The sequence below is a fragment of the Brachyhypopomus gauderio genome, chromosome 18, assembly GCF_052324685.1.
Source record: "Brachyhypopomus gauderio isolate BG-103 chromosome 18, BGAUD_0.2, whole genome shotgun sequence".
NCBI classification, from domain to species: domain Eukaryota; kingdom Metazoa; phylum Chordata; class Actinopteri; order Gymnotiformes; family Hypopomidae; genus Brachyhypopomus; species Brachyhypopomus gauderio.
Genome location: NC_135228.1, coordinates 2,346,702 through 2,369,954, shown reverse-complemented (window position 1 = coordinate 2,369,954; position 23,253 = coordinate 2,346,702). Strand labels below are relative to the sequence as shown.

The 23,253-nt window shown below is 39.3% G+C and overlaps 1 protein-coding gene across 7 annotated transcripts in view; it reads right to left on the bottom strand.

Annotated features, from left to right (window-relative positions):
* The window catches only part of LOC143481733 (NACHT, LRR and PYD domains-containing protein 3-like), a 77,431-nt gene that overhangs the window by 52,841 nt on the left and 1,337 nt on the right, over positions 1-23,253 (bottom strand). For 2 of the 7 annotated variants that reach the window (XM_076979839.1, XM_076979845.1), the window contains exons 2-13: positions 22,970-23,086; positions 21,692-21,808; positions 18,889-19,005; positions 18,134-18,250; positions 16,705-16,818; positions 13,678-13,794; positions 12,923-13,039; positions 11,456-11,569; positions 10,243-10,359; positions 3,888-3,945; positions 3,515-3,719; positions 1,646-3,392 (exon numbers count right to left, since the gene is read on the bottom strand). In XM_076979839.1, coding sequence (XP_076835954.1) covers positions 1,646-3,392; positions 3,515-3,719; positions 3,888-3,945; positions 10,243-10,359; positions 11,456-11,569; positions 12,923-13,039; positions 13,678-13,794; positions 16,705-16,818; positions 18,134-18,250; positions 18,889-19,005; positions 21,692-21,808; positions 22,970-23,037 — 3,008 coding nt within the window. In that variant the 5' untranslated portion in view covers positions 23,038-23,086. Of the gene's footprint in view, positions 1-1,645; positions 3,393-3,514; positions 3,720-3,887; positions 3,946-10,242; positions 10,360-11,455; positions 11,570-12,922; positions 13,040-13,677; positions 13,795-16,704; positions 16,819-18,133; positions 18,251-18,888; positions 19,006-21,691; positions 21,809-22,969; positions 23,087-23,253 lie in introns of those variants that run through there. The other 5 variants (XM_076979843.1, XM_076979842.1, XM_076979840.1 and 2 more) reach the window with 5 other exon arrangements.

Sequence of the window (23,253 nt, the reverse complement as noted above, 5' to 3'; positions counted from 1 at the left end):
TAACTTGTATCAACGTTTCAGGCTGGGGGTGGTGGTGGTGCAATGGTGTGGGGGATATTTTTCTGACACACTTTTGGCCCATTAGTACTAATTGAGCATCTTGTCCACGCCACAGCCTACCTGAGTATTGTTGCTGACCATGTCCATCCCTTTATGACCACAGTGTACCCATCTTCTGATGGCTACTTCCAGCAGGATAACACACCATGTCATAAAGCGCAAATCATCTCAGACTGGTTTCTTGAACACGACAATGAGTTCACTGTACTCGAATGGCCTCCATAGTCACCAGATCTTAATCCAATAGAGCAAATTTGGGATGTGGTATAACGGGAGATTCACATCATGGATGTGCAGCCGACAAATCTGCAGCAACTGCGTGATGCTATCATGTCAATATGGACCAGACTCTCTGAGGAATGTTTCCAGTACCCTGTTGAATCTATGCCATGAAGGATTAAGGCAGTTCTGAATGCAAGGGGGTTCAATCCAGTACTAGCAAACCTAATACCTAATAAAGTGGCCGGTGAGTGTATACCCTGTGTTTGGTCTTTTGTGTTGCGGTTCATTGTGGTTAATTTTACAGCCCTGTTGTCTGTATGTGGTTACTGTCTGATTGCTTAGGTTTGTTCTTTGTTTTATCATATTTAACTCTTTGTCAGACTGACTTTACAGATTTGACCCTTGCCTGTACGTACGACCCTTCTTATGGATTGCCCTTTAATACTTTCGCTCTCAGCATTTGTATCCACATTATCGCTACATGATACCACGGGCATTACAGAATAAACAGCCAAACAAGAACACAGCGAGAGAGCGAGACTCTGTTAAGTTCAATCGTTGTAACGAGACTCTAGCTGCTTCAGTGAAGTTTAAGTCTCCAGTGTTACCGCGCAAACGAACCAGAGACATGGATTTTCATAAGCACTGTGAGTCTACCCATCTTGCCCAACACTACAGGGAGGAGCGTCCTGTAGTGCAAGACGTGGTTAGATGGAATGAATGTTTAGAGGGGCCTTGGCTCGGTTCTCATTGGGCTCTCAAACGCCAGTGTGAGTTCCCAGTGCTGCTCCTCTCATCGTTTGTCATTTAGCACTCTGTGAGGCCGTGGTCGTTACAGAAAAGCCTGAACTGAAAGCCGATGAGGTGGTTTTTGATCATACAATACTACAACATGGAAGTTCTTTACAAAAAGAGGACTGACATTTTTTTTTTTTTGCTCATGCCACCGTTTCATTCTCACATATGATTAACTCTGATTTTCACTGATTTCAAAGGTTTGATGCTACTCCACATGCTTGCATTCTTTTTTTACCACCTCTCTTCTGGCCTAGATTTTACATAAGGGGGTCATCACACATGAAACCAAAGAACACATCAAACCATCACACATTTTAAACCAAAGATGAAACTTAAGTGTCTCCTCATACATAAGTGATGTTGGTTATCTGTGATGATAAGGGTCTGTGATGATACATGCTACAGTAATTACAAAGAGTTTAGGAAACATATTGAGCATTAACCTTATGATGGTGTTAAGAATGTTCTTACACTTACTATTACACTATTACACTTACTATTACACTTACTATGCTTAGTATACTCACCGCAGTGCTGTAATTTGTTTATGAATGAAAATACTCACTCAGCTTTTCTGGATGCTGTGACCACTGGCATCAGTCTCAGTAAACATTCCTCTGATGGGTCATATTTCCTCAGGTCAAACTCATCCAGCTCCTCTTCTGAGTTCAGCAACACAAACACCAGAGCTGACCACTGAGCATGAGAGAGTCTGGCTCCACGGAGACGACAGTCACCTCTGCTCAGATACGTTTGGACTTGCTGAACTAGAGAATGATCTTTCAGTTCATTCAAACAGTGGAACAGATTGATGGATTTATCTGTAGAGGGATTCTTACTGATCTTCTCTTTGATGTATTCAACGGTTTCCTCTTTGCTGTACAAGCTGCTTCCTTTGTGTTTCAGTAGGTCTCGTAAGAGAGTCTGATTGGACTCCAGTGAGAGACCCAGAAGGAAGCGGAGGAAAAGGTCCAGGTGTCCATTCTCACTCTGTAAGGCCTTGTCCACTGCATTTATTAGAAACTCAGACATTGTTGATTTTTGTGGTTCCAACACATTCCTATTGTTGGAGATGAAGGAGAGAAATTCATATAATGCAGCCAGAAACTCCTGAACACTTAGATGTACAAAGCTGAAAACCTTGCCCAGGTGCAGTCCAGACTCCTCTCTGAAGATCTGGGTACACACTCCTGAGTACACCGACACTTCTTTGACATCAATGCCACACTCTCTCAGGTCTTCTTCATAGAAGATCAGATTGCCCTTTTCCAGCTGTTGGAAAGCCAGTTTTCCCAGTGCCAAAACACTCTTTCTAGTCTGGTGAGGGTGAGTGTCAGTTTTGCCATGATACTTTTTGTCTTTGTGTTTGATCTGAAAGATCAGGAAATGTGTGAACATCTGAGTCAAAGTCTTGGGGATCTCTCCACTTTCTGCTTCACCCAACATTCTCTCTAGAACAGTAGCTGCAATCCAACAGAAGACTGGAATGTGGCACATGATGTAGAGACTTCTTGATGACTTCATGTGTGAGATGATTTTATTGGCCAGGATCTGATCACTGATTCTCTTCCTGAGGTACTCCTCTTTCTGAGGGTCACTGAACCCTCGTACCTCTGTTACCTGGTCAACACACTCAGGAGGGATCTGATTGGCTGCTGCTGGTCGAGAGGTTATCCAGAGGAGAGCAGAGGGAAGCAGATTCCCCTTGATGAGGTTTGTCAGCAGCACATCCACTGAGGTCGACTCTGTTACATCCCACAAGTTCTCATTGTTCTGGAAATTTAGAGGAAGTCGACACTCATCTAGACCATCAAAGATGAAAATGACTTTATAAGCATCACAGTCTATTAAATTTAATTCTTTTGTTTCTGGGAAAAAGGCATATAGGAGATCCATCAGACTGAACTTTTTCTCCTTCATTAAATTCAACTCCCTAAAAGGAAGTGGAAATATGAACATGACATCCTGATTGGCTCTTCCTTCAGCCCAGTCCAGAATGAACTTCTGCACTGAGATTGTTTTCCCAATTCCAGCAATTCCTTTAGTCAGCACTGTTCTGATGGGTTTGTCTTTAAAGAGGTCATTACATTTGATGGGTGTCTCCTGTGTTGCTGGTCTCCTGGATGCTGTCTCAATCTGTCTCACCTCATGTTCATTATTGACGTCTCCACTCCCTCCCTCTGTGATGTAGAGCTCTGTGTAGATCTCATTCAGAAGGGTTGAGATTCCATGATCTGAGATTCCTTCATTTATTTTTTTACATTTATCCAGTAGTTTGTGTTTGAGCTTTTGCTGATATACCGAGATTACCTCTAAAAAACAGAAAAACATGACAATTATTTTACTTTATTATCTTCGATGTCAAGAACACTCAAAATTCTTGAAAAAACAAACAGGACAAAATTTGGTTAGGTTCATGACCCAGATCTCTTACTGGTCTGTAGTGTGTTAGCGAGGTCTATCTGGTTCATGTTCCTCAGGACGTGCAGTGTGATCTTCAGCGCCCCCTCTCTGACACTGCTCTGATCCTCTTCATCTTCCACCTCTTCCCCAGAGCATGCTGGGTAATCTAGACTCAATAATTTCTTAAACTTCTTAAGTTCCTTCTTCACCAGAGAAATTACTTTATGCTCCAGCTCCTGGTTATGAAAAACAGCAGCAGGCATTCATGGAAACACCACAATGTTACAGAGAGAGTTGAATATATGATTTAATTATATGAATATTATTTATTATTTTTATGCATTATACTTACATTACTTACTGCACATATGTGTTCTCACACACAAACAAAAATGTACACACACCTTGAATATGGATTCCATATATTTTTTGTGGTTGGGTCTTAACTTTTTCTTTTGAACACTGTGGACAAGCACAACACTGAGTTTATTGGAGAACAGCATATTAATGCCTGTACAACACACCATTATATCCACCAATATATATTATACATGATTATATGTAATCAACACTTGTGTTTCTGCATTTCATAACATTTGCATTTACATTTAGCAGACATTCTTATCCAGAGTGACTGACAAAGTGCTTTGCATCTGTTCACAGAATTCATCCTAGTTGGTAGTATAGATAGGTCAGAATTCAAGATACCCTTGAGCCAGACTACTACTAAACTAGTACTACTAGTCACACTTCCTTCGAGACTGTAGGACAGACAGTAATGATGTAATGACTCAAATAATCACAGATCCAAAGATCACAGAGACCTAGAAGTGCACATCTGTGATATATGATTGTCTATGTGACCAAAGAACAATAAAATAAGGGTTAGTGAACATTTGAGCAACAGCAATTAGTACAAATGAGCCAATGAGTCCATGTTGATGCCTAAACATGGGAGGTTACAACATTCCAAGTGAGGTTCAAGGAACAAATAATGCCAACAGATTTAATGAATTGTTACATAAATGTTAAACTCCCACTATCCATGTCTATATGCATACCTCTGGTCTTGTATTAGTATAAGACTGTAAGTCTTACTTAGATATGATCAAGTTACTATAAGAATCTGTCATAATGTGACACTGTTTTAGATGAACTAAGCTTAGTCTGCTTTAAAGATGTGGTCCAGGTTGATACAGTGGGGAGAACAAGTATTTGATACACTGCTGATTTTTCAGGTTTTCCCACTTGCAAAGCATGTAGAAGACTGTAATTTTGATCATAGGTACTCTTCAACTGTGAGTGATGGAATCTAAAACAAAAATCCAAAAAAATACATTGTATGATTTTTAAATAATTAATTTCCATTTTATTGTGTGAAATAAGTATTTGATACACCAGAAAAAGAAACTTAATATTTGGTACAGAAACTTTTGTTTGCAATTACAGAGATGAGACATTTCCTGTAGATCTTGACAAGGTTTGCACACACTGCAGCAGGGATTTTGGCCCACTCCTCCATCCAGATCTCCTCCAGAGCCTTCAGGTTTCGTGGCTGTCGCTGGGGCACACGGACTTTAAGCTCCCTCCAAACATTCTCTATTGGATTCAGGTCTGGAGACTGGCTAGGCCACTCCAGGACCTTAAGATGTTTCCTACGGAGCCACTTTTAGTTGCCCTGGCTGTGTGTTTTGGGTCGTTATCATGTTGAAAGACCCAGCCACGAACCATCTTCAGTGCTCTTACTGAGGGAAGGAGGTTGTTGGCCAAAATCTCACGATACATGGCCCCATCCATCCTTCCCACAATACGGTGCGGTCGTCCTGTCCCCTTTGCAGAAAAGCATCCCCAAAGAATGATGTTTCCACCGCCATGCTTCACGGTTGGGATGGTGTTCTTGGGGTTGTACTCATCATTCTTCTTCCTCCAAACATGACGAGTGGAGTTTAAACCAAAAAGTTCTATTTTTGTCTCATCAGACCACATGACCTTCTCCCATTCCTCCTCTGGATCATTCAGATGGTCATGTGCAAACTTCAGACGGGCTTTGACATGCGTTGGCTTGAGGAAGGGTGTAACGTGGCTCGCGCCACGGAGCGAGGAGACGGACACAAATGCTGAGATGAGCGAGATTTAATGCCGGGAATACCAAACTCAAAGTCATATATACAGGCAGGGGTCATCACGGGCAGGCTATCCAGACATGAAACGTAGACAGGCATAATCCCGGACGAGGGAAACAACAAGGCAGGCAAACAACGGAGGACGGGTAAACCAAAACGCACACAACACGGCAGAACTCACGGCAATGAAGATCAGACAACTACATGAACAAAGCAAACTGACAGAGTAGACAAAACCACGGATGACTCGACTGGGGGAATGACGGGACTTAAATACATAGAACTGAAACAAGGAACAGGTGATAACAATGACACGGGGGCGTGGAAACAAACGAGGAATCACGGAGACAACGAGCAGGGCGGGATAAACAGGCAAGGAATAACAGAAAACACGAGGAACAGACATTGGAGTGACAGCGGGGAGAGGGGGGCGTAGCCCTACGTGACAAAGGGCACCTTGGGTGCACTGCAGGATTTTAATCCTTGACGGTGTAGTGTGTTACTGATTGTTTTCTTTGAGACTGTGGTCCCAGCTCTATTCAGGTCATTGACCAGGTCCTGCCATGTAGTTCTGGGCTCATTCCTCACCTTCCTCAAGATCATTGATGCTCCACAAGGTGAGATCTTGCATAGCGCCCCAGACCGAGGGGGATTTTCCATTATTTTGCATTTCTTCCATTTTCTAATAATTGCACCAACAGTTGTTGCCTTCTCACCAAGCTGCTTGCCTATTGTCCTGTAGCCCATCCCAGCCTTGTGCAGGTCTACAATTTTATCCCTGATGTCCTTACACAGCTCTCTGGTCTTGGGCATTGTGGAGATGCTGGAGTCTGACTGATTGAGTGTGTGGACAGGTGTCTTTTATACAGGTAACGAGTTCAAACGAGGGCTTCTTAAAGAAGAAGTAACATGTCTGTGAGAGCCAAGATTCTTACTGGTTGATAGGTGATCAAATACATATTTCAAACAATAAAATGGAAATTAATTATTTAAAAATCATACAATGTATTTTTCTGGATTTTTGTTTTAGATTCCATCACTCACAGTTGAAGAGTACCTATGATAAAAATTACAGTCTTCTACATGCTTTGCAAGTGGGAAAACCTGAAAAATCAGCAGTGTATCAAATACTTGTTCTCCCCACTGTATTAGCAAGACTATGTGGACATGTAACACACTGATCCGTTGGATCTAAACATTTCGCTACACTTCCTACGTGCACACACACTGCTACTTCTCACATCCATTCCCCTGATTCCATTCTCCAGATAAAAAGACTCCAATATGGAATTGTTTCATAATCTTGTTGACAACAAATTTATTTTGTTCAGTTTGTTTTTACAGTAAAGGTCTCGTTTTGATTCGTGTTTCCGTGATGGCCACACCCTGACATGTTTAGTCCTCTCTGTCTGAGTTTTCTGTTGTTCATGAATTTTATGTGATGGCGCATTTTAATGTGTCACTTTCAAAGTAAACATCTTTGTGACTCACACCTGCATCCAGCCATGATTCGTTCATCTTTTCTGGGTAAGATAATCTTTGGGTAAATGTGTGTAAATGGCCAGATGTGTCCAATGTGTGAAGCACAGATGTTCAGTAGAACACACATTCCTACATCATCATTACCTGAACTCAGCACAACACTCACATAGGGCTGTGACGGTATGGATTTTTTCTTACCGGGGTGAGGTAGCAACGTATCCCCCCCCCCCCCCCCCCCCCCCCCCCCCTCATCATTACCTGAACTCAGTACAACACTCACATTCCTGCATAGGCTTGTCCCAATCCGATCCAAATATCGTCGCAGATATTTGCAAAAAATGCATATCGGCATCAGATTGGCAGGCACGAGAAAATGCCGATCTAGTCCAATCCGGGATTTCCAGCGCACCAATTTAGATAATCCATTCCAGTTTTTGCTGTGTTTTCACCAGTGAGAGTAAAATCCGGTCCGCATTTTCCAGCATACTCTCAGCACACGAGCATAGCGTTTCCCTAATTTAGCTCAGTGGCATCTCCTAACCATTAAGACGGCCATGTAAATTTGAAGTTATCTGTAAAAATGTCAGTTGTGTGGGATGATTTTACCTTAAAGGACGACAAAGACAAAGAGGTAGAGTGCAACATATGCCACAGTAAAGTCAAGTGTGGTGGTAAAGCTGTAAGAACTTTTAATACAACCAATCTAATCAAGCATTTAGCGAAATACCACCATAAACAACATGAAGAGTTTCCAAAGAAAACCGAAGACATATTGAAATGCTCATCATTGTAAAAAAGAATCTCCCCATCATGCTTGGACTGTAGGAAGGGCAAACAGTTGGAATTGAAGAGAGTGTGTAGATGAGGATTGAGCAGCAATGTGTGGAGGAGATTGGGGAGTAGAAGGCATTTTGCTTTTAAATAGTTTACGATATTTACACTGATTTTATTTTTAAGCTTTGGTTTACACTTGTTTAAGAGCACTGATGAGCACAGCACTCATGAGTACTGATGCTGTTAATAGACTATTTTCTACTCAGGTTGTGTGTTTTGCTTTTTTAAAACAATTTACAATATTATTTGCACTTATGGCTTTTTAAGCCTTGGTTTACTGATGCCATTTCTTTGTTATTTATTATTATTATTTTGTCTATTTTGAGTTTATTCATTGCTAAATAAACAGTTCAGTTTCTCCTTACCAACCATTGTGTATTATTCAAACACACCTAATTCAGCTGGCTACTTGTTTTCAAGAGTAAAACGCTTTTCAACATGAGTTTAACAACAAAGTAAGTTGGCTAAATAACTTAAACTTTAATACATGCTAGGATAGGCCGGTATCGGTATCTGCCGATAATGGTATCGGATCGGAAGTGCAAATAAATATCGGTATCGGATCGGAAGTTCAAAAAGCTGGATCGGGACATCCCTATTCCTACATCAACATTAACTGAACTCAGTACAACACTCACATTCTTACATCATCATTACCTGAACTCAGTACAACACTCACATTCCTACATCATCATTACCTGAACTCAGTACAACACATTCCTACATACTGTAAGCCCCACCGCTGTGTGCGGACCGGGAACACACAGCCCAACATGTGTGCAGGCTGCCACACTGGGGTGCGACCACGGCTTCCACCGACCACCTCCCGAACCTACCTCTTCGCTCGGAGCTGACCCCTGCCCTTTTCGCTAGGGGTCACCCCAGACTCCTGGGGAGTGAACCCCTCCCGGGGGCCCCTCATCTCAAGGTGGACTCCTCCACCCAACCCAGGAGCGCCAGAGACCAGGGCCCTGGCAATGCGCATCAGGGACACGCTGGTCACCCCGAGCTCGAAGGGGAGAGTCTCCGCCTGGAGACCCCACTAGGTCCGGGAGTGCCGCAGTCCACCACCAGGAGTGACCTGCAACACATCACACACACACACACACAGACAACATACAACACATAACGTGCACTTACTCCGACCTTTGACCCCCCTTTACCCAGGGGGGAGGGGACCCCTTCTTGGCTTGAGGAGACACACTGTCCGTACACCCCAGGTATCCTCAGCCTACATAAAGGGTACAGGGGCTCCTCCTTGCTCAGGGGTCCCTCCCAAACGGGCAGGTCTCCTAAGGGAGTTGCGCCTTCTGAGCCACATGTCGTGGCTCAGGAATCCCATAGCTCCCCCCTAAAGACATATTTAGGGGGGGCCCCTCCGGAGAATCACCTCCGGAGAATCAGTTGGAATCACCGCCGTGTTACTTACGGTTCTTACACAAACAACATTTAAACACGGCGGGACGAGTGGGGACCGACTCAACACACTCTCAGACAATACACGACAAACACACACCACGTAGACAAACACTCACCACGAGACATGACCACGAACGAAGGAGAAAGTAAAGGAGACTGGCGGCTTCCGAAGGGTGGCTGGTTATTCTGTGATGGGCAGGGTGAGCAACTAAAAAGGAAGCGATCACGCCAAGTCTCAGGGAAGTAGGATGGTTTAATAGAAAGTGTGCAAACCAAAAACCCGTGCATTGTTCCAAATGAAGGAAATAATAACCAGCAGTCAACTGGTACAAAGACAAGACATATATAGACAAACAAACGACCCTCAGGTGAGACGGATCACAGGTCCCGCCCACCTGAGGGACGAACATCACGTGACCAAAACTGGACGGCTGCCGCTGTAAATGGGGGCGACCGGCAGGGGGCCCCCTCACAACGTGACAGTATGTCTATGTGTATTTTACATTCATTGTTAAGAAATTATAGAAATATGTCAAACAGTACAGTAATTCTAGCAAATATTTTGGTCCTTCTTATTTATTAAGTGTAAGTGATATTCAAGTTGGCCACATAAAACAAACGGAAGAGCAGCTCAATTTCTCAGTCAAATTCCCTACGTCAGCCTAACCTGAACACAGTAGAACACTCACAATCCTACATCATCAATACCTGTGATCAGCAGAACACTGACATTCCTATATAACCACTACCTGAACTCAGAACACTCACATTCCTACATCATCAATACCTGAACTCAGTATAACGCTCACATTTCTACATCATTACCTGAACTCAGTAGAACACTCACATTTCTACATAATTACCTGAACTCAGTACAACACTCACATTCTTACATAATTACCTAAGATCAGTAGGATTCTCTCCTTCTCTGAAGTGATGTGGAGGCTCCATTGACCAGTCACTCTTCATAGACACACAACTGGGATCAGGTGAGTCTAATCTGTTACCCTTAATCAGACTAAAGCATACAATGAATAAGATATTAATACCAAAATAAAATAATGTGTGTTTAAACAGTGGACATGTAATTTAATATGTACGTATGTCTATTGATACAATGTGTATTTTACATTAATTGTTAAGAAATTATAGAAATATGTCAAACAGTACAGTAATTCTAGCAAATATTTTGGTCCTTCTTATTTATTAAGTGTAAGTTATATTCAAGTTGGCCACATAAAACAAACGTAAGAGCAGCTCAATTTCTCAGTCAAATTCCCTACATCAGCCTAACCTGAACACAGTAGAACACTCACATTCCTACATCATCAATACCTGTGATCAGCAGAACACTGACATTCCTATATAACCACTACCTGAACTCAGAACACCCACATTCCTACATCATCAATACCTGAACTCAGTACAACACTCACATTCATACTCATCATTACCTGAACTAAGTACAACACTCACATTCATACATCATCAATACCTGAACTCAGTACAACACTCACAATCATACTCGTCATTACCTGAACTCAGTACAACACTCACATTCATACATCATCATTACCTGAACTCAGTAGAACACTCACATTCCTACATCATCATTACCTGAACTGAGTATAACACTCACATTCCTATATAACCACTACCTAAACTCAGAACACTCACATTCCTACATCATCATTATCTGAACTCAGTAGAACACTCACATTCATACATCATCATTACCTGAACTCAGTAGAACACTCACATTTCTACATAAATACCTGAACTCAGTACAACACTCACATTCCTACATCATCATTACCTGAACTCAGTACAACACTCACATTCCTACATCATCATTACCTGAACTCAGTACAACACTCACATTCAGTAGAACACTCACATTCATACATCATTACCTGAAATCAGTAGAACACTCACATTCATACATCATCATTACCTGAACTCAGTACAACACTCACATTCCTATATAACCACTACCTGAACTCAGAACACTCACATTCCTACATCATCAATTCCTGAACTCAGTACAACACTCACATTCCTACATCATCAATACCTGAACTCAGTACAACACTCACATTCATACTCATCATTACCTAAGATCAGTAGGATTCTCTCCTTCTCCGTGATGTGGAGGCTCAATTGACCAGTCACTCTTCATAGACACACAACTGGGATCTGGTGAGTCTAATCTGTTACCCTTAATCAGACTAAAGCATACAATAAAAAAGATATTAATACCAAAATAAAATAATGTGTGTTTAAACAGTGGACATGTAATTTAATATGTACGTATGTCTATTGATACAATGTGTATTTTACATTCATTGTTAAGAAATTATAGAAATATGTCAAACAGTACAGTAATTCTAGCAAATATTTTGGTCCTTCTTATTTATTAAGTGTAAGTTATATTCAAGTTGGCCACATAAAACAAACGTAAGAGCAGCTCAATTTCTCAGTCAAATTCCCTACATCAGCCTAACCTGAAATCAGTAGAACACTCACATTCCTACATCATCAATACCTGTGATCAGCAGAACACTGACATTCCTATATAACCACTACCTGAACTCAGAACACTCACATTCCTACATCATCAATACCTGAACTCAGTACAACACTCACATTCATACTCATCATTACCTGAACTCAGTACAAGACTCACATTCCTACATCATCATTACCTGTACTCAGTAGAACGCTCACATTCCTACATCATCATTACCTGAACTCAGTATAACACTCACATGCCTATATAACCACTACCTGAACTCAGAACACTCACATTCCTACATCATCAATACCTGAACTCAGTACAACACTCACATTCCTACATCATCAATACCTGAACTCAGTACAACACTCACATTCCTACATCATTACCTGAAATCAGTAGAACACTCACATTCATACATCATCATTACTTGAACTCAGTACAACACTCACATTCCTATATAACCACTACCTGAACTCAGAACACTCACATTCCTACATCATCAATTCCTGAACTCAGTACAACACTCACATTCCTACATCATCAATACCTGAACTCAGAACACTCACATTCCTACATCATCAATACCTGAAATCAGTACAACACTCACATTCCTACATCATCAATACCTGAACTCAGTACAACACTCACATTCCTACATCATCAATACCTGAACTCAGTACAACACTCACAATCATACTCGTCATTACCTGAACTCAGTACAACACTCACATTCATACATCATCATTACCTGAGCTCAGTACAACATTCACATTCATACTCATCATTACCTGAACTCAGTACAACACTCACATTCCTACATCATCATTACCTGTACTCAGTACAACACTCACATTCATACATCATTACCTGAACTCAGTACAACACTCACATTCCTACATCATCATTACCTGAACTCAGTAGAACACTCACATTTCTACATAATTACCTGAACTCAGTACAACACTCACATTCCTACATCATCATTACCTGAACTCAGTAGAACACTCACATTTCTACATAATTACCTGAACTCAGTACAACACTCACATTCTTACATAATTACCTAAGATCAGTAGGATTCTCTCCTTCTCTGAAGTGATGTGGAGGCTCCATTGACCAGTCACTCTTCATAGACACACAACTGGGATCAGGTGAGTCTAATCTGTTACCCTTAATCAGACTAAAGCATACAATGAATAAGATATTAATACCAAAATAAAATAATGTGTGTTTAAACAGAGGACATGTAATTTAATTTGTATGTATGTCTATTGATACAATGTGTATTTTACATTCATTGTTAAGAAATTATAGAAATATGTCAAACAGTACAGTAATTCTAGCAAATATTTTGGTCCTTCTTATTTATTAAGTGTAAGTTATATTCAAGTTGGCCACATAAAACAAACGTAAGAGCAGCTTAATTTCTCAGTCAAATTCCCTACATCAGCCTAACCTGAACACAGTAGAACACTCACATTCCTACATCATCAATACCTGTGATCAGCAGAACACTGACATTCCTATATAACCACTACCTGAACTCAGTACAACACTCACATTTCTACATCATCAATACCTGTACTCAGTAGAACACTCACATTCGTACATCATCATTACCTGAACTCAGTACAACACTCATATTCATACATTATCATTTCCTGAACTCAGTACAACACTCACATTCATACTCATCATTACCTGAACTCAGGACAACACTCACATTCCTACATCATCATTACCTGTACTCAGTACAACACTCACATTTCTACATAATTACCTGAACTCAGTACAACACTCACATTCTTACATAATTACCTAAGATCAGTAGGATTCTCTCCTTCTCTGAAGTGATGTGGAGGCTCCATTGACCAGTCACTCTTCATAGACACACAACTGGGATCAGGTGAGTCTAATCTGTTACCCTTAATCAGACTAAAGCATACAATAAATAAGATATTAATACCAAAATAAAATAATGTGTGTTTAAACAGTGGACATGTAATTTAATATGTATGTATGTCTATTGATACAATGTGTATTTTACATTCATTGTTAAGAAATTATAGAAATATGTCAAACAGTACAGTAATTCTAGCAAATATTTTGGTCCTTCTTATTTATTAAGTGTAAGTTATATTCAAGTTGGCCACATAAAACAAACGGAAGAGCAGCTCAATTTCTCAGTCAAATTCCCTACATCAGCCTAACCTGAACACAGTAGAACACTCACATTCCTACATCATCAATACCTGTGATCAGCAGAACACTGACATTCCTATATAACGACTACCTGAACTCAGAACACTCACATTCCTACATCATCAATACCTGAACTCAGTACAACACTCACATTCATACTCATCATTACCTGAACTCAGTACAAGACTCACATTCCTACATCATCATTACCTGTACTCAGTAGAACGCTCACATTCCTACATCATCATTACCTGAACTCAGTATAACACTCACATGCCTATATAACCACTACCTGAACTCAGAACACTCACATTCCTACATCATCAATACCTGAACTCAGTACAACACTCACATTCCTACATCATCAATACCTGAACTCAGTACAACACTCACATTCCTACATCATTACCTGAAATCAGTAGAACACTCACATTCATACATCATCATTACCTGAACTCAGTACAACACTCACATTCCTATATAACCACTACCTGAACTCAGAACACTCACATTCCTACATCATCAATTCCTGAACTCAGTAGAACACTCACATTTGTACATAATTACCTGAACTCAGTAGAACACTCACATTCCTACATCATCAATACCTGAACTCAGTACAACACTCACATTCATACTCGTCATTACCTGAACTCAGTACAACACTCACATTCATACATCATTACCTAAACTCAGTACAACACTCACATTCATACATCATTACCTGAACTCAGTAGAACACTCACATTCATACATCATTACCTGAACTCAGTAGAACACTCACATTCCTATATAACCACTACCTGAACTCAGAACACTCACATTCCTACATCATCAATTCCTAAACTCAGTACAACACTCACATTCCTACATCATCAATACCTGAACTCAGTACAAGACTCACATTCATACTCATCATTACCTGAACTCAGTACAAGACTCACATTCCTACATCATCATTATCTGTACTCAGTAGAACACTCACATTCCTACATCATCATTACCTGAACTCAGTACAACACTCACATTCAGTAGAACACTCACATTCATACATCATTACCTGAAATCAGTAGAACACTCACATTCATACATCATCATTACCTGAACTCAGTACAACACTCACATTCCTACATCATCATTACCTGTACTCAGTAGAACACTAACATTCATACATCATCATTACCTGAACTCAGTAGAACACTCACATTCATACATCATCATTACCTGAACTCAGTAGAACACTCACATTTCTACATAATTACCTGAACTCAGTACAACACTCACATTCCTACATCATCATTACCTGTACTCAGAAGAACGCTCACAATCATACATCATCATTACCTGAACTCAGTAGAACACTCACATTCATACATCATTACCTGAACTCAGTAGAACACTCACATTCCTACATCATCATTACCTGAACTGAGTATAACACTCACATTCCTATATAACCACTACCTAAACTCAGAACACTCACATTCCTACATCATCAATACCTGAACTCAGTACAACACTCACATTCCTACATCATCATTATCTGAACTCAGTAGAACACTCACATTCATACATCATCATTACCTGAACTCAGTAGAACACTCACATTTCTACATAAATACCTGAACTCAGTACAACACTCACATTCCTACATCATCATTACCTGAACTCAGTACAACACTCACATTCCTACATCATCATTACCTGAACTCAGTACAACACTCACATTCAGTAGAACACTCACATTCATACATCATTACCTGAAATCAGTAGAACACTCACATTCATACATCATCATTACCTGAACTCAGTACAACACTCACATTCCTATATAACCACTACCTGAACTCAGAACACTCACATTCCTACATCATCAATTCCTGAACTCAGTACAACACTCACATTCCTACATCATCAATACCTGAACTCAGTACAACACTCACATTCATACTCATCATTACCTGAACTCAGTACAAGACTCACATTCCTACATCATCATTACTTGTACTCAGTAGAACACTCACATTCATACATCATTACCTGAACTCAGTAGAACACTCACATTCCTACATCATCATTACCTGAACTCAGTATAAAACTCACATTCCTATATAACCACTACGTAAACTCAGAACACTCACATTCCTACATCATCAATACCTGAACTCAGTACAACACTCACATTCCTACATCATCAATACCTGAACTCAGTACAACACTCACATTCATACTCGTCATTACCTGAACTCAGTACAACACTCACATTCCTACATCATCATTACCTGTACTCAGTAGAACACTCACATTCATACATCATCATTACGTGAGCTCAGTACAACACTCACATTCATACTCATCATTACCTGAACTCAGTACAACACTCACATTCCTACATCATCATTACCTGGACTCAGTACAACACTCACATTCATACATCATTACCTGAACTCAGTACAACACTCACATTCCTACATCATCATTACCTGAACTCAGTACAACACTCACATTCATACTCATCATTACCTGAACTCAGTACAAGACTCACATTCCTACATCATCATTACTTGTACTCAGTAGAACACTCACATTCATACATCATCATTACCTGAACTCAGTAGAACACTCACATTCATACATCATTACCTAAGATCAGTAGGATTCTCTCCTTCTCCGTGATGTGGAGGCTCAATTGACCAGTCACTCTTCATAGACACACAACTGGGATCTGGTGAGTCTAATCTGTTACCCTTAATCAGACTAAAGCATACAATAAATAAGATATTAATACCAAAATAAAATAATGTGTGTTTAAACAGTGGACATGTAATTTAATATGTACGTATGTCTATTGATACAATGTGTATTTTACATTCATTGTTAAGAAATTATAGAAATATGTCAAACAGTACAGTAATTCTAGCAAATATTTTGGTCCTTCTTATTTATTAAGTGTAAGTTATATTCAAGTTGGCCACATAAAACAAACGGAAGAGCAGCTCAATTTCTCAGTCAAATTCCCTACGTCAGCCTAACCTGAACACAGTAGAACACTCACATTCCTACATCATCAATACCTGTGATCAGCAGAACACTGACATTCCTATATAACCACTACCTGAACTCAGAACACTCACATTCCTACATCATCAATACCTGAACTCAGTACAACACTCACATTCATACTCATCATTACCTGAACTCAGTACAAGACTCACATTCCTACATCATCATTACCTGTACTCAGTAGAACGCTCACATTCCTACATCATCATTACCTGAACTCAGTATAACACTCACATGCCTATATAACCACTACCTGAACTCAGAACACTCACATTCCTACATCATCAATACCTGAACTCAGTACAACACTCACATTCCTACATCATCAATACCTGAACTCAGTACAACACTCACATTCCTACATCATTACCTGAAATCAGTAGAACACTCACATTCATACATCATCATTACCTGAACTCAGTACAACACTCACATTCCTATATAACCACTACCTGAACTCAGAACACTCACATTCCTACATCATCAATTCCTGAACTCAGTACAACACTCACATTCCTACATCATCAATACCTGAACTCAGAACACTCACATTCCTACATCATCAATACCTGAAATCAGTACAACACTCACATTCCTACATCATCAATACCTGAACTCAGTACAACACTCACATTCCTACATCATCAATACCTGAACTCAGTACAACACTCACAATCATACTCGTCATTACCTGAACTCAGTACAACACTCACATTCATACATCATCATTACCTGAGCTCAGTACAACACTCACATTCATACTCATCATTACCTGAACTCAGTACAACACTCACATTCCTACATCATCATTACCTGTACTCAGTACAACACTCACATTCCTACATCATCATTACCTGAACTCAGTAGAACACTCACATTTCTACATAATTACCTGAACTCAGTACAACACTCACATTCCTACATCATCATTACCTGAACTCAGTAGAACACTCACATTTCTACATAATTACCTGAACTCAGTACAACACTCACATTCTTACATAATTACCTAAGATCAGTAGGATTCTCTCCTTCTCTGAAGTGATGTGGAGGCTCCATTGACCAGTCACTCTTCATAGACACACAACTGGGATCAGGTGAGTCTAATCTGTTACCCTTAATCAGACTAAAGCATACAATGAATAAGATATTAATACCAAAATAAAATAATGTGTGTTTAAACAGAGGACATGTAATTTAATTTGTATGTATGTCTATTGATACAATGTGTATTTTACATTCATTGTTAAGAAATTATAGAAATATGTCAAACAGTACAGTAATTCTAGCAAATATTTTGGTCCTTCTTATTTATTAAGTGTAAGTTATATTCAAGTTGGCCACATAAAACAAACGTAAGAGCAGCTTAATTTCTCAGTCAAATTCCCTACATCAGCCTAACCTGAACACAGTAGAACACTCACATTCCTACATCATCAATACCTGTGATCAGCAGAACACTGACATTCCTATATAACCACTACCTGAACTCAGTACAACACTCACATTTCTACATCATCAATACCTGTACTCAGTAGAACACTCACATTCGTACATCATCATTACCTGAACTCAGTACAACACTCATATTCATACATTATCATTTCCTGAACTCAGTACAACACTCACATTCATACTCATCATTACCTGAACTCAGGACAACACTCACATTCCTACATCATCATTACCTGTACTCAGTACAACACTCACATTTCTACATAATTACCTGAACTCAGTACAACACTCACATTCTTACATAATTACCTAAGATCAGTAGGATTCTCTCCTTCTCTGAAGTGATGTGGAGGCTCCATTGACCAGTCACTCTTCATAGACACACAACTGGGATCAGGTGAGTCTAATCTGTTACCCTTAATCAGACTAAAGCATACAATAAATAAGATATTAATACCAAAATAAAATAATGTGTGTTTAAACAGTGGACATGTAATTTAATATGTATGTATGTCTATTGATACAATGTGTATTTTACATTCATTGTTAAGAAATTATAGAAATATGTCAAACAGTACAGTAATTCTAGCAAATATTTTGGTCCTTCTTATTTATTAAGTGTAAGTTATATTCAAGTTGGCCACATAAAACAAACGGAAGAGCAGCTCAATTTCTCAGTCAAATTCCCTACGTCAGCCTAACCTGAACACAGTAGAACACTCACATTCCTACATCATCAATACCTGTGATCAGCAGAACACTGACATTCCTATATAACCACTACCTGAACTCAGAACACTCACATTCCTACATCATCAATACCTGAACTCAGTACAACACTCACATTCATACTCATCATTACCTGAACTCAGTACAAGACTCACATTCCTACATCATCATTACCTGTACTCAGTAGAACGCTCACATTCCTACATCATCATTACCTGAACTCAGTATAACACTCACATGCCTATATAACCACTACCTGAACTCAGAACACTCACATTCCTACATCATCAATACCTGAACTCAGTACAACACTCACATTCCTACATCATCAATACCTGAACTCAGTACAACACTCACATTCCTACATCATTACCTGAAATCAGTAGAACACTCACATTCATACATCATCATTACCTGAACTCAGTACAACACTCACATTCCTATATAACCACTACCTGAACTCAGAACACTCACATTCCTACATCATCAATTCCTGAACTCAGTAGAACACTCACATTTCTACATAATTACCTGAACTCAGTAGAACACTCACATTCCTACATCATCAATACCTGAACTCAGTACAACACTCACATTCATACTCGTCATTACCTGAACTCAGTACAACACTCACATTCATACATCATTACCTAAACTCAGTACAACACTCACATTCATACATCATTACCTGAACTCAGTAGAACACTCACATTCATACATCATTACCTGAACTCAGTAGAACACTCACATTCCTATATAACCACTACCTGAACTCAGAACACTCACATTCCTACATCATCAATTCCTGAACTCAGTACAACACTCACATTCCTACATCATCAATACCTGAACTCAGTACAACACTCACATTCATACTCATCATTACCTGAACTCAGTACAACACTCACATTCCTACATCATCATTATCTGTACTCAGTAGAACACTCACATTCGTACATCATCATTACATGAACTCAGTACAAGACTCACATTCATACTCATCATTACCTGAACTCAGTACAAGACTCACATTCCTACATCATCATTATCTGTACTCAGTAGAACACTCACATTCCTACATCATCAATACCTGAACTCAGTACAAGACTCACATTCATACTCATCATTACCTGAACTCAGTACAAGACTCACATTCCTACATCATCATTACCTGTACTCAGTAGAACGCTCACATTCATACATCATCATTACCTGAACTCAGTAGAACACTCACATTCCTATATAACCACTACCTGAACTCAGAACACTCACATTCCTACATCATCAATACCTGAACTCAGTACAAGACTCACATTCCTACATCATCATTACCTGAACTCAGTAGAACACTCACATTTCTACATCATCATTACCTGTACTCAGTAGAACACTCACATTCATACATCATCATTACCTGAACTCGGTACAACACTCACATTCCTACATCATCATTACCTGAACTCAGTAGAACACTCACATTCCTACATCATCATTACCTGAACTCAGTACAACACTCACATTCCTACATCATCATTATCTGTACTCAGTAGAACACTCACATTCGTACATCATCATTACCTGAACTCAGTACAAGACTCACATTCATACTCATCATTACCTGAACTCAGTACAAGACTCACATTCCTACATCATCATTATCTGTACTCAGTAGAACACTCACATTCCTACATCATCAATACCTGAACTCAGTACAAGACTCACATTCATACTCATCATTACCTGAACTCAGTACAAGACTTACATTCCTACATCATCATTACCTGTACTCAGTAGAACGCTCACATTCATACATCATCATTACCTGAACTCAGTAGAACACTCACATTCCTATATAACCACTACCTGAACTCAGAATACTCACATTCCTACATCATCAATACCTGAACTCAGTACAACACTCACATTCCTACATCATCATTACCTGTATTCAGTAGAACACTCACATTCGTACATCATCATTACCTGAACTCAGTACAACACTCACATTCATACATTATCATTACCTGAACTCAGTACAACACTCACATTCATACTCATCATTACCTGAACTCAGTACAACACTCACATTCTTACATCATCATTACCTGTACTCAGTACAACACTCACATTCATACATCATTACCTGAACTCAGTAGAACACTCACATTCCTATATCATTAATACCTGAACTCAGTACAACACTCACATTCCTACATCATCAATACCTGAACTCAGTACAACACTCACATTCCTACATCATCAATACCTGAACTCAGTACAACACTCACATTCATACATCATCATTACCTGAACTCAGTATAACACTCACATTTCTACATAATTACCTGAACTCAGTACAACACTCACATTCTTACATAATTACCTAAGATCAGTAGGATTCTCTCCTTCACTGAAGTGATGTGGAGGCTCCATTGACCAGTCACTCTTCATAGACACACAACTGGGATCAGGTGAGTCTAATCTGTTACCCTTAATCAGACTAAAGCATACAATAAAAAAGATATTAATACCAAAATAAAATAATAATGTGTGTTTAAACAGTGGACATGTAATTTAATATGTACGTATGTCTATTGATACAATGTGTATTTTACATTCATTGTTAAGAAATTATAGAAATATGTCAAACAGTACAGTAATTCTAGCAAATATTTTGGTCCTTCTTATTTATTAAGTGTAAGTTATATTCAAGTTGGCCACATAAAACAAACGTAAGAGCAGCTCAATTTCTCAGTCAAATTCCCTACGTCAGCCTTACCTGAACACAGTAGAACACTCACATTCCTACATCATCAATACCTGTGATCAGCAGAACACTGACATTCCTATATAACCACTACCTGAACTCAGAACACTCACATTCCTACATCATCAATACCTGAACTCAGTACCACACTCACATTCCTACATCATCAATACCTGAACTCAGTACAACACTCACATTCATACATCATCAATACCTGAACTCAGTACAACACTCACATTCATACATCATCATTACCTGTACTCAGTAGAACACTCACATTCATACATCATCATTACGTGAACTCAGTAGAACACTCACATTCATACATCATTACCTGAACTCAGTAGAACACTCACATTCCTATATCATTAATACCTGAACTCAGTACAACACTCACATTCCTACATCATCATTACCTGAACTCAGTATAACACTCACATTCCTATATAACCACTACCTGAACTCAGAACACTCGCATTCCTACATCATCAATACCTGAACTCAGTACAACACTCACATTCATACTCATCATTACCTGAACTCAGGACAACACTCACATTCCTACATCATCATTACCTGAACTCAGGACAACACTCACATTCCTACATCATCATTACCTGAACTCAGGACAACACTCACATTCATACTCATCATTACCTGAACTCAGTACAACACTCACATTCCTACATCATCATTACCTGTACTCAGTACAACACTCACATTCATACATCATCGTTACCTGAACTCAGTAGAACACTCACATTCATACATCATTACCTGAACTCAGTACAACACTCACATTCCTACATCATCATTACCTGAACTCAGTAGAACACTCACATTTCTACATAATTACCTGAACTCAGTACAACACTCACATTCTTACATAATTACCTAAGATCAGTAGGATTCTCTCCTTCTCTGAAGTGATGTGGAGGCTCCATTGACCAGTCACTCTTCATAGACACACAACTGGGATCAGGTGAGTCTAATCTGTTACCTTTAATCAGACTAAAGCATACAATAAAAAAGATATTAATACCAAAATAAAATAATATGTGTTTAAACAGTGGACATGTAATTTAATATGTACGTATGTCTATTGATACAATGTGTATTTTACATTAATTATTAAGAAATTATAGAAATATGTCAAACAGTACAGTAATTCTAGCAAA